Source organism: Chanodichthys erythropterus, chromosome 13, assembly GCF_024489055.1.
Source record: "Chanodichthys erythropterus isolate Z2021 chromosome 13, ASM2448905v1, whole genome shotgun sequence".
NCBI lineage: Eukaryota > Metazoa > Chordata > Actinopteri > Cypriniformes > Xenocyprididae > Chanodichthys > Chanodichthys erythropterus.
In genome coordinates this window covers 45,175,009-45,192,478 of record NC_090233.1, presented here as the reverse complement: position 1 = coordinate 45,192,478, position 17,470 = coordinate 45,175,009, and the positions used below count along the sequence as shown (strand labels likewise).

The 17,470-nt window shown below is 37.9% G+C and overlaps 1 protein-coding gene across 1 annotated transcript in view; it reads right to left on the bottom strand.

Annotated features, from left to right (window-relative positions):
• adgrv1 (adhesion G protein-coupled receptor V1) overlaps nucleotides 1–17,470 on the bottom strand; it is a 160,220-nt gene that overhangs the window by 129,873 nt on the left and 12,877 nt on the right. The window contains exons 2-7 of the mRNA XM_067406079.1: nucleotides 7,285–7,472; nucleotides 5,922–6,071; nucleotides 2,671–2,766; nucleotides 1,765–1,869; nucleotides 1,570–1,683; nucleotides 213–775 (exon numbers count right to left, since the gene is read on the bottom strand). Coding sequence (XP_067262180.1) covers nucleotides 213–775; nucleotides 1,570–1,683; nucleotides 1,765–1,869; nucleotides 2,671–2,766; nucleotides 5,922–6,071; nucleotides 7,285–7,470 — 1,214 coding nt within the window. The 5' untranslated portion in view covers nucleotides 7,471–7,472. The remainder of the gene's footprint in view (nucleotides 1–212; nucleotides 776–1,569; nucleotides 1,684–1,764; nucleotides 1,870–2,670; nucleotides 2,767–5,921; nucleotides 6,072–7,284; nucleotides 7,473–17,470) is intronic.

The window sequence follows — 17,470 nt, the reverse complement described above, 5'->3', positions numbered from 1 at the left end:
TCTGGACCTTGAAAGTGGTGGTTAAATTGCTGTCTATGGAGGAGTCAGAAAGCTCTTTATTTCATCAAAAATATCTTCATTTGTGTTCCGAAAATGAACGAAGGGCTTACGGGTGTGGAACGACATGAGTAATTAATGACAGAATTTTCATTTATGGGTGAACTAACCCTTTAATGCAAGTATCTTTACACTGTAAACAATATTCTACTTACATCGGGTTCAGGTCTTCATTGATGATGTGTGGTTGTATTGGGGAAGGACTGATTGACAGGACTCCATAAGGCTTATCATTGGGCTCGATGGTCACAAGTGCCATACTTGGAGTCATCAGCACCGCATCCCCCAATAGGGTCTCTTCCAGAAGAACCACCTGGAAAGACTCTGCAATCTCCGGAATGTTGTCATCTCTGATGCTGAAGCGGAGTTCTGTTTCATGGACCCCTGGAGGGAAAACAACCATCCTCTCTGTCTGTAGATCCACAAAGTCTGCCAGCAGTGTAGCACTGGCCGCCCCACTGCCCGTAACTACTGCATAGGCCACAGATACTGTTCTGTCATCAGAACCAATCAGAAGACCATCCTCAGTTCTACCACGTGTAACGGTAAGAGAAATGACACCGATGTTCTCCGGCACAACCAGTGTGGGCTTGGAGAAGCGGATGGGAGCATCATTACGGGAGATCTTGATCTGCACACTGCTTCTGTTAGGATTGAGTAAAGCTCCGCCAGCTGCTTCTGTCAAACGCACTGTGAAGGTTTCATCATCTTCTGGAAGCTAAAGGAGATTTGAGATCAAAATCAACACATATTATGATTAAGACTTATGCAGAACATCTAACTGTTGATGTGACGTTTTATTAAGGTCAAAAAGAAATTTAAAAAAATAGACAATTGAGAGTTATAAAGTCCAATTCTGAGGGAAAAAAAGACTTTTCTTGCAATTTCTCACAATTCAGAATTTCTGACTTTTTTTTCTGACATTTCTGAGTTTATATCTCACAATTCCTACTTTTTTCTCACAATTGTGAGTTTATATCTCGCAATTCTGACTTATTTTCTTAGAATTGCAAGATATAAACTCGCAATTGCAAGTTATAAAGTCCAATTCTGAATAAAAAAAGACTGACTTTTCTCAGAATTCTGACTTAACAACTCACAAAAGTTTATATCATGCAATTCTGAGAAAAAAGGTCAGAATTGTGAGATAAAAAAAAAAAAAGGCAATTACTTCTTTTTTTTAAAAATTATTATTCAGTGGTGGAAACAAGCTTCCATAGTATACACGTAAATTGAGAAATATAATAAATATAGTCAAAATGCACATTCTTGGCCCCTCTTCTCCAACAGTCTGGAAATATAACCCACTTCTCAGAATTCAATCAATTGTGAAAGGAGGAAATCATGTTTTTCTCATTAAAAAGACACATTCTCTCAGAAATGTGCACATTTCAGAAAAAAAAAAAAAAAAAAAAGTGTTGCAAATGGATTTCACATTAACTTTAAGCTGTCATTATTCATGTGATTTCTTTTGTTTATTAAAAAAAAACAAAAACAAAAAAAAAACAGTACCTTGTCATCTTGTATCATGATGCTGAAAATTACAACAGCACGACCAGGAGGAATAGTGATATTCCCCATGTCTGGACTGAGATCTTCACTGGCAGGGTTTGGACCTCCAAAAATCTGTGAATTAATAAAAAAATACAGATAGAAAATATGCAATATAATCAACTGCAGAGTCACAAACTGTCTGGCAATGCTCACCTCAAAGTTGACGGTCACAGTTCCATAGGTTCCCTTCTCTCGGAGAAGAGTGAGAGGCACATACTGGCTTCTACCTCTTGGCTCCTCCACTGTAATGAGGGAGGTCTAAACATAAAGCAAACTTCAATCACTGGTTCATCTATGGACTGACAGAATTAGAAATTAGGGATATCAGGAACTGCTTTAACAGATCAAGAGAAGAGGTCCTATGACACGGGTGTCCAGTCCTGGTCCTGGAGGGCCAAATTCCTGCAGAGTTTATCTACAACCCGAACTATAGCTAATCTAAGTCTCCAGGATTACTAGGTTGTGTCCGGCATGGCATATTCTCTGAGTGGGTACTTCTTGTGAATAATAACTGTACTATGCAAGTGTTTAAAAAATATGTTCTATAGTAGCTTGCAGTGTCCTTGTGTCATTTCACTGACATTCACAACTGCTCTCTTCAGAAATTCGCACTACTATTATTATAAAATATGTTGTGAAACAACGGTCAAGTAGATTCAGAATGAGTTAAAATCTAGTTAAAACAATCTGATTTTTAGTAAAAGAACATAATGAATCAATTATGTCAATGTGATAATATGAGAAGTCAGTTTCCATGACAACATTGAAATATACATTATTAACAAGCTAATCCATTCAGCAAATTGCTTGCCTTTTTTTCTTAAAATTCTCAGCCACTCAGTAGTCTCCCTGGACTCCCATCTCAACAACCTTTCCTCTCAGGCATCTGACCCACACCACTCCCTCAATCTCACTTTCGCATCCATCGACCCCCTCCCCCACAACTCTCTAGAGTTTAATTACCCCCACACAGATCATGCTAAGTTACAGTCACCCCTCCCCAGCATGCTCTGAACAGTTTCTTCCTGCTGTTCATTGAGGAAATAAAAATAAACTTACTGAGTTGAAGGAAATTATCCCGAAGGCATTGTCATTAGACAGGATGGTGATGGTGGCAGTATTTGGAGTTCCCACCCTCACGCCATTTGATGAGCTCTGAAAAAGTAAATCATTTAAATGAGAGAAAAAAAAAAAAAAATGTATATGGTAACCATGCCATATTTTGTTGATCCTGGAACAACATTTCTATCCAAAATGTAATCCTAACCCTATCCCTACCCCTAAACCTAGCCCTACCTATAAGTTATCCCTAAAATCAGAGGGAAATGATAGATGGATACCACTGATGTAGAAGCACCTAACCCTGGTTGTAAGCCTACACTTGACAAACTGTAATCTGTCCCTCAAATCTGATTTGTTGATTGGAATGTTATTCCAGGATCAACAAAGATGTTGTTTCAGGAACATGTTGTACTTGATGAAATCAAGTTCACTGTATTTCTTACTTTTTTCTTTTCTTTTCTTTTCTTTTCCTTCTTTTCTTTTCACATTATTGTGAATGATTGTCTGTTGCTGTGCAAATCAAACTAAAATCTATAACCAATGTATGCAGAAATACATATTACAGAAATAAATACATACACATACTTCCACACCAGTATATGCAGAAATTGTGAATTTCAGATTAAACATATCGAATGCATATTTTTGAATTGTGTATGAGTGTCTGTGATACAGAGTACAAAAAGAGATAAAAAGAGCATGACCATGTAAGAACATAAACCCTCTTTTGAGCACACCACTAAAATGAGTTTTTCCCAGCTGTAACAGAGATTTCTTTCACTCTTGTTGCAGTGGAAACACAGGCATGGAATACACATGGTCAGACAATTCCCTGCTCACTGTGACAGAGGTCCAGCTCGGTACTACAATGCACAAACGCCCTCCCTCCTTGTCCCAATGCAGAGTGTAAAAACTTCTATAGAGATACTTCAGTAATTTATTAGACTTACTTATCATTAAAAAATGATAAGCGAGATAATGGAGTGTGGGGAATACAGAACAACAGTTTTCTTTTCCCCATTATTTTTTTTTTTTTTTTTTTTTTTTCTATCAATAATTAACATATGTTTCATGTAAATTACTCTTAAGGACTGTCTTGGGTTCCTTTTAGTGCCTTCAGCTAGGGTTTCATTTCATGCCAGTGGTCTTTTGTCAACCCTAAGTTGCCCATTCTGCCAGCCTGAGGTTCATTTGTTAAACAGCGGACAAGTAGACAGTGGAGCCGTGACCTGTTGTCATTAATCACTCACTGTCAACATACTGGGACACCACAGTAAAGAGAGGCCCTCAAATGAGACTCTGCTATGAGAAACACATCCTTAGACAACACAAATGTGATGAATGTCATTTTTTATGTAAGAAATTCCTCCATCTCAGTTTAATGTTTAATGAGATGACTAAAAGTAAGCCAATTGTTGATTTCTACATTTCTAAACAGTGGGTCTCATTCATCAACCATGTGTACACACAAATTTGTGCATGACATCTGCATACAAAACTTTTCATGAACAAATTAGAAATAAGTATGCTCAGCTGGCTAATGAGAGGTCTATGTAATCTGGGTCTATCCACCTTATTTTTAAAGGTTTTAGCCATTTGTTGAACAAGATGAATGTGTGAGGCTTCCAGAGTCAGACAATGAAGCTGTTTTAGCTGTACAAAAATGTTCAGTTCATTATGCTGTTTGACATTGCAAACTGGTATTTGTCATTATATAATTTTAATTTATTATCATAATAACAATCACTGGTTCCTAGCACAAATAGTTTTGCCGTTTACTGCACTTTTATATTCTTCTAGCTATTTATCTATAGTGGCTAATAAATCGGAAGTCTCGCACTCATGGAAAATAGCTTACTTGCAAGTTACAAAATAACATAATAAAGGTGCTTATTGTGTTTGAACTGGTTTTGAGGATAACACACATGACACTTCTCAAGGATCGTCTTTAGAGAGCAGAGAGTGACGAAAGGCTGTAAAGGAAAGGTTGTATGGAAAGCCCTTATATGGTAGCTTGGGTGTGTTTATGCAAATTACTAGGTTTTTGCATGCGGTTGCTCATTAACATTAGAACGAGGTTAAACCAAAATCATGTGTCCATGCACGTGTTGATTATTTATTTATTTTATTTTTTTGGTGAGAAGTTCTCCTGTGCATATAAATACACAATATACACAGAATTATTAGTAAAAAAAAAATTAAATGTATTAGTTATTAGTAATTTATTAGTAAAAAAAATAAACCAAGTGTCTGGTTTGGTTAAGCAGTCGGACATATCATCTTCTGAATCAACTAATTGCACTAACTAAACTGTGGAAAACCTTTTGGAAACAGGTGTTATTTTTGCAGTTCCATTTGGTGCCACTAAAGGTACGTAAATTAAGCTGCTAGGAAATTCTCCTCCTTTGCGTGTTATAGGGAGCTTATTTCCAGGCTTGTGCTTTTCTTATAGTGATTAGCTTTGCATAACAGCTCTTTAATCTTACGGCACTGACAGTTATGGCTGTCACAGTTGGTTATTTCACTTGAAGGTGACTTCTAACGTAGGGTTGCTGTTGCAGTGCCATTACTTAACCCTTATAAAAAGTTAGTGGAACCCATCAAAGAACACACAAGGGCTTATGTGACACAGTAAAAAGTCCTTTTCTTCTCAATCAGAATTGTTCTTATTTTTTTCAGCTAACAATATTTAAACTTCTTTTTGAGAATATATCTTTTAAGTTAATTTTAATTATTCAAGTTTATTTTTCATCTGCACTGGCAAATGTTTTATTGTTTTAAACATTAATCTCATAAAACAGTTAATGTAAAACAGATAATTTTCATGAATTGAAATGAAGCTAAAAGAAAATAAATAAAATAATTGTATGAAAAACTTATAAACGAATCAAACAAAATGAAAGCAAACAAAACAAATGTGAACAAAACAAAAGCAAACAAAACAAAAAACAAAACAAAACCCTAGCAATTTGGTAATGAGGTAAGAAAAAACAAAACTATAATACTAAAATATATTCTCTGAAAACAAGCCTTATTATCTTTTATTTATTTATTTATTTATTTATTTATTTTTATTTTACTAGAAAACAAGACCCCCTTAAACAACCTAAAAATTAAGTGTCTTGGTCACAGGCACTATCGGCCAGCTTTTACTGGATTTGAAGCTAAACCCTTTTAATTACATGCACAGATCTTTAACCACTGGGCTCTACCTCCAGAGAGTCAGAGTTCCCCGGTTCAAGTATTACCTGCAGGCGGAGGTTGAACACAAAGGTCTCATCAGCCTCAGGTATGTCATCATCCCTCACAGCGATGAAGATAGTTTTACTGCTTTCAGAGGACAGGAGAAAAGCAGCTGCAGTTGTGGCCTCAAAGTCACCAGTATCCTCTCCCTGAAGCTGGACAAACACAAGATAATGCATGGAAAACAAGAGCAGAGTTTTAGTTTTGGGAACAATTCTTTTAAAGCATAAATGTTCTTTCTTTCTTTCTTTCTTTCTTTCTTTCTTTCTTTCTTTCTTTCTTTCTTTCTTTCTTTCTTTCTTTCTTTCTTTCTTTCTTTCTTTCTTTCGGAACATGCTGAACAAAATCTAAGACTTGCATTGGGAGAAAACGGTTCTTTATAAAACATCTCAAAGTTTGTGACGGGAAATCCCTGACCTCTCTTAAACTCAACTGGCACCATCTGGTTGACAACTGCCACCTCTAGCACACGCTTTGATGCCACCCACTGTAAGCCGCTACAAAACGGGCTCTTAGATCCTTCCTTTGCTGTGAATTTATGGAAGCCATTCAATGAACCGGCAACACTTGCCCACTTACCATGAGTGCTAAACAGGCACTGCCTGTGTTGACAGTAGGCATATTTGTGTTTCTATGCTAATTATGGCCATATGTGCTATGCTATGATTTACCACACAGATGTTTGGGTGTTGAGACACAACCAGCTGTTAAGGCATTAACACATCAGGCAGTACAGAGGACTGTGGAGCCTAAATCAAATGTACAGTACAAAATGTCATTCTGCTTCCTATGACTATTTCTTTCTCATCATGCTCTTATTATGTGCCATTAGTGTGTCCCTATGACTTACTACTACAATTATTTTTTTTTTACATTGTTACATTGTTACATTTATTAAAAGGCACATAGAAACTATGTGAATTTACTGGCAGTTGTTTCCAATAAAAAAAGGGCTACACTTAATTTTAAGGTGTCTGTGTTACAGTGTATACATTATATATTTAGGTACATAGTAATATTAATAAACAATATGTACTAACTAGAGGGTTGGGGTTAGGAATATGGTTTGTTTTAGGGTTAGTTGCATGTAATTATTCATAATTTACTCTTATTACTGCAATAAGTACATGTAACCTATGTAACAAAGACACTAAAATAAAAGTGTTACCAAAAACTCTTTTAAAGCACAAAATGGCACCAAAATAGGAACATTTTGAGCAGCATAATACAGTTTAATTTAATTTTATATTTATTTTGATAAAACCACTATGTTTGCTACATGCTTTACAAACCTGAAACAACTGACAGACACACAAACTGATAGTAACAAGGATTAACCACTCATGCAGATTGTTCTTCAAAACTTACTAGAACCAGAGCCGTGACATTAACTGGATCTCCAACTCGTTCCACCACAAGACGCACTATGGCCCTGCTGCTCTCGTTCACAACAAACTGAGTCTGGCCCTGGAACCTCAGCTCTGCCGACTGGGACCTGACACTTGTGGTGAGCAGCATCAGAACCAGGCCAACTAGAGCAAGAACAGCTGGCATTCCTGAAGAGAGAAAGAACATATACAGTTCAGTGACCATTCAACTGGATGGAGAATATTTCCTCATAAATATAAACTAAGCCAATTCAATGTGTTTTTAGGAGCATTAGCTCACTCTTAGAAAAAGGTTCAATGGTCCTCTATATTGAACCTGAATTTTAAAGAACTCTTTATGCTTAAAGGTTTTATATAATTAGAAATGTCTTAAATGATTGCATAATACTTTCATGTTTAATTCAGTTTTTTTTTTTTTTTTTTTCTAGTGATCAAGTATGTTTACGATATGTTCAATTAATAAAATTAAAAATTAAAACAACGTTAATTCTTCATCCATAAAATGATCCCATGATGGGAACCCCTAAAACGTTTCAATATACAGTATGAAGCGCCTCACAGAACCCTTTAAGTTTTAAGGTTCTACATCAGAACGCCGACTCTGTATTGGCAGAGGCTGTTCACGTGAGCAGCACGACGCAAGAGCTGGCCAATACTAAAGCCGAGTTCAGACTGCACGATTTTAGCCCCGATTTCGGCTCGCCGACAGGTTTTGAGAAATCGCCGACAAATGCCCGAAATCACAGGCAAATCGGCGCTCGTTCACGCGAGTGACAATCACGCAGTGTGAATGAGCAAAGACATGATCTGAGAGAATCGCAGATGAGTCGCCGACGCCCGTGAGATATTTGGCGTGCTAAATATCTGGACCTGTCGGCGATTCAAAATCCTGCTGTGTGAGAAGTGTTCTGACTGAAAACTACATCGGCGATGACCGACAGCCAATGAGAGAGCAAGATACTGAACAGCGGGGAGTTCGGGGAGGAGTTATAGACCACAATATCAGCAAGCATGGCTTCGTTTCAGATAAATATTACAATTATATCAAACAGAAACAAAGCACAAACATTTGCTTGACCATCCGCAACAGCAGCACATTGAAAAGTTATTTATTTAGCTCCAACTCTCGTTGCGGAACACACAATCCAGTCTCCCCAAACCATTTCCTCCTCCATATTCTTCTTTTCTTTTTCTTGTTTTCGCTGCAAATCAGCGCACAGGCAATTCGTATTGCAAGCTTCTTGCGGGCTACCGTTTTTAATAATAATAATGATAACTCTGGTCTTGCACGCGTGATATCGCGTTGTTTCCTTGTCACATCTCGCGTGTGTTTGGTTGTGAAACGTAGTTTGCGTGCCAGACAGAGTTGTCGGCGATTCTTCCTATTGTAAAGTCATGCAGTGTGAAACCTTCTGTCGCCGATCCATCGTGCAGTTTGAACACAGCAGTGAATGAATGCTGGCCAAGATAGTCATGCAGTGTGAAAAGAACAGTGACCCGACTGCTTTGAAAATCATGCAGTCTGAACTCGGCTTAAGCTGCCGTTCTGAGTCGTTATTTTTGTGTTCCAAAGATGAACAAAGGTCTTACAGGTATAGAACGACATGAGGGCGAGTACTTAACAACAGAATATTCATTTTTGAGGGAACTAACCATTTAAGATTGTAGTCTTGCAGAATCAGACTTTTCGTATATAGACAGAATATGTTTTTTGTTCTTTTTGGAGCTGTCATTGTATCAAGATCTGTATGAAAATTCCTAAAAAATGATATTTTGTGTTTCACAACAAATATAACAGCATACTGGTTTTGAGTGACATGAGTTAATAGTTTTTTGGTTGAACTGTCTCTTTAAAATCAAGAGAATATGACCATTTTCCTTTATGGTTCTTGACCTTGAAGGTCAGATTCCAGTTATTGTCACCTACAATTAGACACAATTTAGACAGGCATTTATAGGGTCATCTCTTTTGAAGAGAAAGAGACTATTAAGTTTTACTGCAGGCTTCAGACAATATCAGTCTCCTTTTTTTTCCCTTTAAGACAGTTGTCATGGCTAACAAAACATAAAACATAAAACATTAATGTTTCAAAACAACGTCTGGCCATCTATTTAGTCTTCTGTTGCTTTGAAGCACACACACTTTTTATATTTGCACTAAATTACATGGTAAATACACAAGCTTTGAATGAAGTCATCTTGTTTTTCCCTTTTTTTCTTAGTAGAGTCAATTACCAAGGAAAGTTGGACATTGGTTAAATTCAGTTCTTCATATGTTCCACTTCTGCTACATCATGCGGTTATTCTTGAGCCACAAGGTTGCTGGGAGCAGACGGCTTTCATCAATCAAGGTGCCATTTCACATTACTAAGGGGTTCTTTCTATTGAGTTAGAAAGGATAAAAGTTTGAGGGGCAGAAATGCAACCATAGGCATTTTGGTACAATTTCATTCCACCAACGGCGTATGTATGCATGGGTGCGCATCTAAATCATCGGCAAGTGCCTGTGAGTGTGTGTATGTGCGTGTGTGTGTGTTGTGCCTTGATGACAAGAGGCGGGCAGGCAGGCAGGCGGGACAGCACGGAAGGGGGGCTGTGAATGCTATCAAAACTGGATTAGCGGCTGCTGGCGGGCTGAGGCCTGGGGTGAGGGTACAAAGCCGGGACAGTAGAGGGGAAAGCCTTGTATTCAGCCCTGCTTCTCCCCCAGAGCTGGGAACTTCCTGACTTGTTCAGACTCAATACACAACATACACACAACTGCACCAGCATCTCTCTCTTATTTATTTACTTTTTTGTTTACATTATAATATGCTACCATAATACCAAATTTCTGCTAATAATAATAATTAGGTTTAGGATAGCACAAACAAATTCATAAACCATATTACAAGCTGTAAATAATAACAATTTTGCAAATTATACTTCAAATTCTGTTAAAACCATACTCTCATTGTGAGCAATTTTGTGATCAATTTCGACTCCAATTCTCTTACAATGTTCTCTTACAATCACCATATGATATGGTTCTATCCAGTGATGTAAAGGTGTAAAGAGTACCTGAAAAACATACTGGAGTAAAAGTACAGATACCTTACAGCGAAAATGACAAGTTACAAATCAACAATTCCAATACGACTTGAGTAAAGGTCTTAGGGTATCTGATTTTAACAGTACTTAAGTATCGGTATTGTACTCGTATTGAATAAGCTCAACGACACACTACTCAACACTTAAGAGACATGCCAGTGAAAAACAAGAAACGAGCAAACGTTAATTTGCGAGGAAAGCAATCACATGTTTATTTTCTAAAATCAAAATAAAACTGAACACCACAATATTGCAGTAAATCAAGGTGGACACAACAGCCTCTTAAACGTCTACAAACACTCAAGTCTCAGTTAAGCTCAAGTGGACAAAAAGGGCATACATAAACCAATATCCTTCAGAAAGGTCTCTTCAATATAACTGATAACGGATAAAATAACGTGAAGTAAAATTAAATAGTCAAAGCCTACTTGCACTGGACGGGCTGGTTTTGGCTTCATCACCGGCTGCGTGATCTTGTATATGAAACACCTGTGATTCAGCCAGTGTTGGCAATTGCTTTCAGTTGAAAGTAGCTAAAAATGGTTGCTAAATGTCGCTAGATGATGTCATACTGGAGAGTCCACTGATCTATATTAATATAAATATACACTGTGTGCAGAATTATTAGGCAAGTTGATTTTCTGATCATATTTTTTTCCCAAGCACATTTTACCAATTCCAATCCACATTCCAACTACTATTAATATTGTTTTTAATCATTTATAAGTGATATATAATTGCTCATGAAGGCTGGAAATGAAAAATGCCTTATATTCAGGTGTGCAGAATTATTAGGCAGGTTTTCTTTTACAGGCAAAATGAGCCAAAAAAGAGATTTAACTCAGACTGAAAAGTCAAAAATTATTAAATACTAATGCAATACTAGAAATTGCAAAGTTAAAGCATGACCAAGGGACAGCAAAATGTTCATTGGGTCAGCGGGCTCATACAAAAACAGGTGGAAAAGAAAAGCCACATGTTAACTGCAAAATAATTAAGAATTAAGATGAGGAATTAAGTGTGAAACCATCAGGAACCCTTTAGTCTCCAGCGCCACCATTTTCCAGAACTAAAACCTACCTGGAGTCTCCAGAAGTGCAAGGTGTCAGGATCTCAGAGACTTAGGTTAGCTAAAGAATCCTAAAAAATGACCCGCTCTTAATAAGAATCACAAGCTAAGGTGTTATAAAATACATGAAGACTGGGTTTTTATAGGCCTTATAGACAGACAGATTGAGAGTGACTCCTGAAGGACCAGCACCACATCCTCTTGTACCACTGTTTGAAGAATTTATCTTCGAAAATCTGGCAGTAAGTTTTGGAAGATCACTTTTAGTCCAGCTCTGAAGACGGACATTTCAGGATAAGAGATGGGCTCAAAGTGAACTCCCACACCTTACTGCCAGATTCTGGAAGATAAATTCTTCAAACAGTGGTACAAGAGGATGTGGTGTTGGTCCTTCAGGAGTCAGTCTCAATCTGTCTGTCTGTAAGGCCTATAAAAACCCAGTCTTCATTTATTTTATAAAGCTTGTGATTCTTATTAAGAGCAGGTCGCTTTTTAGGATTCTTCATCTAACCTAAGTCTCTGAGATCCTGAAACCTTGCACTTCTGGAGACTCTAGGTAGGTTGCAGTTCTGGAAAATGGTGGCGCTGGAGACTAAAGGGTTTCTGATGGTTTCACACTTAATTCTTCACCTTAATTCTTAATTATTTTGCAGTTAACATGTGGCTTTTCTTTTCCACCTGTTTTTGTATGACCCCGCTGACCCAATGAACATTTTGCTGTCCCTTGGTCATGCTTTAACTTTGCACTTTCTAGTATTGCATTAGTATTGCGTCCTCCTCATGAGTATTTAATAATTTTTGACTTTTCAGTCTGAGTTAAATCTCTTTTTTGGCTCATTTTGCCTGTAAAAGAAAACCTGCCTAATAACTCTGCACACCTGAATATAAGGCATTTTTCATTTCCAGCCTTCATGAGCAATTATATATCACTTATAAATGATTAAAAACAATATTAATAGTAGTTATTAAGATTGATGTGGATTGGAATTGGTAAAATATGATCAGAAAATCAACTTGCCTAATAATTCTGCACACAGTGTATGTAGCCATGTTGACAAGCTGGGGTGAGTAAAAACGCACAAGACATAGTACCTTCAACGCCCTGTTGATGGTGATAGACATAAACTGCTGCATTAAAAGATGCCATGCAAAATGTAACAAGTAATTGCATTACTCATTACAAATGTATTGGAGTAAAGACAACATATACTTATGTAGTCAAGTACAGATTAAAAGTTGCTAAAATTTTTGATACTCAGTAAAACTACAAATTAGCCACAAATATACTTAAGTACAGTAACTAATTACATTTACTCAAATACACCACAGCAGTTATGTTTATGGATCAAGGACATATTGTTAAAAAAAAAAGGTCCACAACAAAGAAAGGGGGTGGGTAGTGTTTTTTAAAAATCTGGTGTAGAGTTTTGTACACTTGAGTACTCCAACTTAGGTGTACTCTTCAGTAAAATAAACAAATTACATTATGTTATGAAATATGAAATCATTTACCTTTTTTTTTTTTCAATTGAAATGGGATGTTAAGACTGGATGGATGGATGGATGGATTGAAGGATGGATGGATGGATGGATGGATGGATGGATGGATGGATGGATGGGCAATATAAAAGTTAACAAACAATTGCCTTTAAAGTCCATGATATCATGCTGTATTTTTGGCCACTGATAAATAAACATACTTGACTTGACTAACACGGCTTGACTTACTGATAAAGCATCTTTGCATATTTGTTCCTCTGGAGGTTCAAGCAATTCAAGGAGATGTTCAGGCCATCAGTCAACCAAGAGGTTACCACGGGCTCTTTGGCCACATCTCCTGACATTGATAAAGACAGACACTGAGAGACGCTACACACCCTTTGCCAGATCACCACGGGACATGCTGGCCTGAAGAACATCAAACGATTTATCAATGACCAGGAGGCCGCTGAGCCGCCAAGACACTGGTGCTTTGGCTCTTAGGCTGACCCCAGGACAGTCTATTGTGGAGATGTCTCATTTTCAAAGACAAAATGAAGATGGTTTTCGAAGTCAAGCTACTCTTTTTTTCCCTCAGGCGCACAGGAGGCCCACAGCAGAAGCCCTTTGCCATTCAGTGCATATCATAGATGTTCCAAATGCCAAAAAAAAAAAAGGATGGAAGAGGGCATGAATTTTGGGTGAATATTCAGCAGAAAGCTGCTCCCCTGCAGTGGGAGATACAGATGACTTTTTGCACTCTGCAAGTGTGCTGTTAAGTCAATACGGCGCCTCAGGTAGTCTCTCTCTCATTCGACATGGTTATCTCTGTTCCATCAACCAAATCCTTTAGCATACTTCACCTCCTCTACTTTTAAAAACAAAGTGCTTGAGGTGATTTATATCTTCTCTGTGGTTTCCACCGATAGGATTCTGGAATTACTCATTACAATAAAAATGCATGCCTGCCCATGCCAGGAAACTTGATTACAATGGCATCTGTAATTTATCGTTGATGCTGAGTAAGCTACTTAATTCAGTCAGATTAGCAGATTAGCATGTGGGATATTTGCCCACTCTGTGTAACTCTGGGGGATTCATTTATTTATTATACTTGGTCTCTTTAAAGGGACAGTTTCCCCCAAAATGAAAATCTGTCATTATTTACTCACCATCATGTCGTTCCAAAACTGTATAATTTTCTTTCATCTGTGAAGCACACACACACACACACACACACACACACACACACACACACACACACACACACACACACACACACACACACACACACACACACACACACACACACACACACACACACATACTTGTATATGTGGTTTACAGGGACTCTCCATAGACGTAATGGTTTTTATACTGTACAAACTGTATATTCTATCCCCCTACACTACCCCCATCACAGAAAACTGTCTGCATTTTTGGAACTTAAAAAACAAAACAAAAAAACAACAAAGTTTTTAAGCAATTTGGTTTAGGAGGACACAGGAAGTGTCCTCATAAACCATGTTTACGTTGTAATACCCATGTTATTATACACATTTGTGTCCTCATAAACCATGTGTACAAGAACACACACACAAAGATATTTTAAAGAACATTTCAGCATTTAGCTAGTCTGGCTATCACCAAACCAAGCTCAATTCAAAATTGAACATTGGTCTGGGGAGTTTGCTATGTATTTCCTACTGCACAAGAGGCGTGATCAATGAGCATTAGTCACGCAATTGGATAGTCCTTCAACCAATCAGATCAATGATCCGGGTGACGTACTTTGCAGAGCGATGCGAAAACTCCATTCAGGTTTACCGTGTGTCTCAATCAGCTCCCTAGTTCAGTAGTCAGGGCACTGATCAGGGAAACAGCCACATTCACTTTCATGATATACTGATTCACGACCTAGGGAACTAGGGAGCTGATTAAGACACAGGGTTAGTTTGTATTGGTTTGTAGCATTGATCCGCGGTTTTCAGAAGCATGAAAAACATGAAAGTGATCGGTATTTAAAAATCTAATTTACTGGAAAAAGAATTCCAGTCAGCTCAGGCGGCGCGAGATTCAAGAAGCAGGGAGACAAAACATATAGAGTAAATAATAAAAATATTGTCTACCATCAAGGGGCATTGAAGTAAAAGAGTCCTGCATTCACATGGTGAAGCAAACCACCAAAATAACAGCAGAGAATCATTGTGTGTCATTAATCGCTGTTTGTAATCTTCCTATGAAGAGACTGTCGGATCAGCGCGCTGCTACATTTCTCTCAAATAAGGTAAATGTTTAACACAATCGGTGTCACTGTGATTGTGCATTGTTATATTGAGTGACGGGTAGATCAGATAGAGTCTAAAAGCTGCTTGCCGTCACTTCTCTATCGTCATTGTGTTATATCCGCCAATAGCGAGCGAGGTGGACAAGCCAGTCTGTGATTGGTTCCCGCAAAAGTGTAACAGCACAGCAGAAATGAATGCACGGGTTTCCAGACTGAGTTGCAGAGCGAAATCAAATCGCCGGCAGATCAGGCTGGGTTTACCCAGACTAGCATTTAGCATTTTTTGCCCATACATTGACAGTCAATTGGGTCCAATATTGTAGTTTTTGAACCTCATTGCCTTTCATTGTATGACCAAAAGCAGCTGAAATATCTTCTTTTGTGTTCCACAGAAGAAACAAAGTCATTCATATCTGGCACAGGTTATAAAGTGCCCCTATTATGGATTTTTGAAAATTTGAAAATTGTGTAACATAGCTCTAAGTGAATGACCAATAATACCACAGCAGTATAGCCCGAACCTTGTGCTGTGTTCCCGTCATTTTACTGATTTGCAAGCCGGTTGTTATTGAAGGATGGGTCAGTACCCAGTTTATTTGGACCAGCTTCTACCTCCTCCGAATTACAACCCGTAAGTATGATTAATAATTGTTGCTGTTATGTTCTCTGTAGCATGCACAATACGTATTTAGTTGTGTGTGTGTGTGTGTGTGTGTGTTGTGTACGCTCCGCACAGCTTGAAGTAAAGGCTTTCATTTGATACTTTGCCAGCCTTGTGCACTAACCAGCTAACATCAATATGTGTTCGCTCACAATTGTCTCGCAATACGTTTCTGCGTTGGGCTAATGCATATACCATGACTGTCTGGATGTTTACCACCGAGCTGTGGGCTAGGTTTGCTAACATAAACACAAACCAACTTATTTTCTCTCTGAGTCTTTACTTTTAGAACAGAGAGGAGCACCATCATTATTATAATACAATGTATACTGTTAACCAGCAGAAGTCATCTGACCAATCACCGCAGATTAGCATCACACAAACGAGGTGTTTGGAAAAATTAATCGTTGAGCGAATCATTTAGGAGTCATTGAGCAAATGAGGTAAAAATAAATGCATATTATAAGACAATGAAAGTGTTTTTTGACCTTGCATGCTTGTAAAACTGTTATTGGGGACTTCCAAAACAAAAATAGGAACATTTCAAATGCCATAATAGGGGCACTTTAATTTGAATTATCCATTTAATATTTAGATCAATGAACCCCAAGGAGAGTTTGACCCCATCACCTCATGCAACGGGTTCACATGGCAGCCATGCCTCTTATTGTAACTGAGACTTCAGCAATTACACTGGATCGCCTGGCTGAGGATGTGATAAAGTGTACGGTTACGGGTCTACGCTGCTGGCCCAGCAGCCGCCTCTAGTGTTACCCCTGCCCGGCAGCAGGATCCATAATCTTAACATCAATTATTCAATCAGCAAGACTTCACAGCCAGTACTAAGCAACAAGGAGAGCGGTGTGTGTGCGTGTGTTATGCAATACATTGAGCCTTCAGTGAGGTCACACACCTTGACTCCATGTGACTAGTGCGACCAAGTCAATGTGGTGTACTACATGCAATGTTTTCAAACTTTCTCGTAACATTCCTAATTACTATTTTCAAGAAGAAATACTCTAAAGTTTCCTATACTTTGGCCACTTTTGCTTGGAGCTCAAAATAATAACAGCATACGTTGAATCCAAATTGCAGGCTTGACTTAATCTAATGGTCTGTCTACTTCTATAACAACCTGTCTGATGAGACTGTGGTAAGCTTTGGTAATGTGCAGTCATATTTATCACAGCACATGACATGTTAGTAAAAGTAAACCTATTACATGTCTCATGTATCTCTTGTAAGCCAAGTTAGCCAACAAAAGCTAAAGTCACAATCATTGCATCAACAGTCTCAGCTAGTAAAGGCTTTCATTTGATACTTTGCCAGCCTTGTGCACTACAGTATAAATTAAGAAAGTCAAAATTAGAAACCCACAGATAAACACACAGCTTTTGAACAATTTTGAAAATATCATAAACACTGGTAACATTACAAATGGTATGTTAAATATCTAGCATAATATACGCAGGCAGCATTTAAATAAGTTTAGCACAAAAGACTGTTTCAATATAATGCCTTATTCTAAGCTAGCATTGCATGTACTGTATTCTGCTATTATGGTGGCAATAATAGAGGAT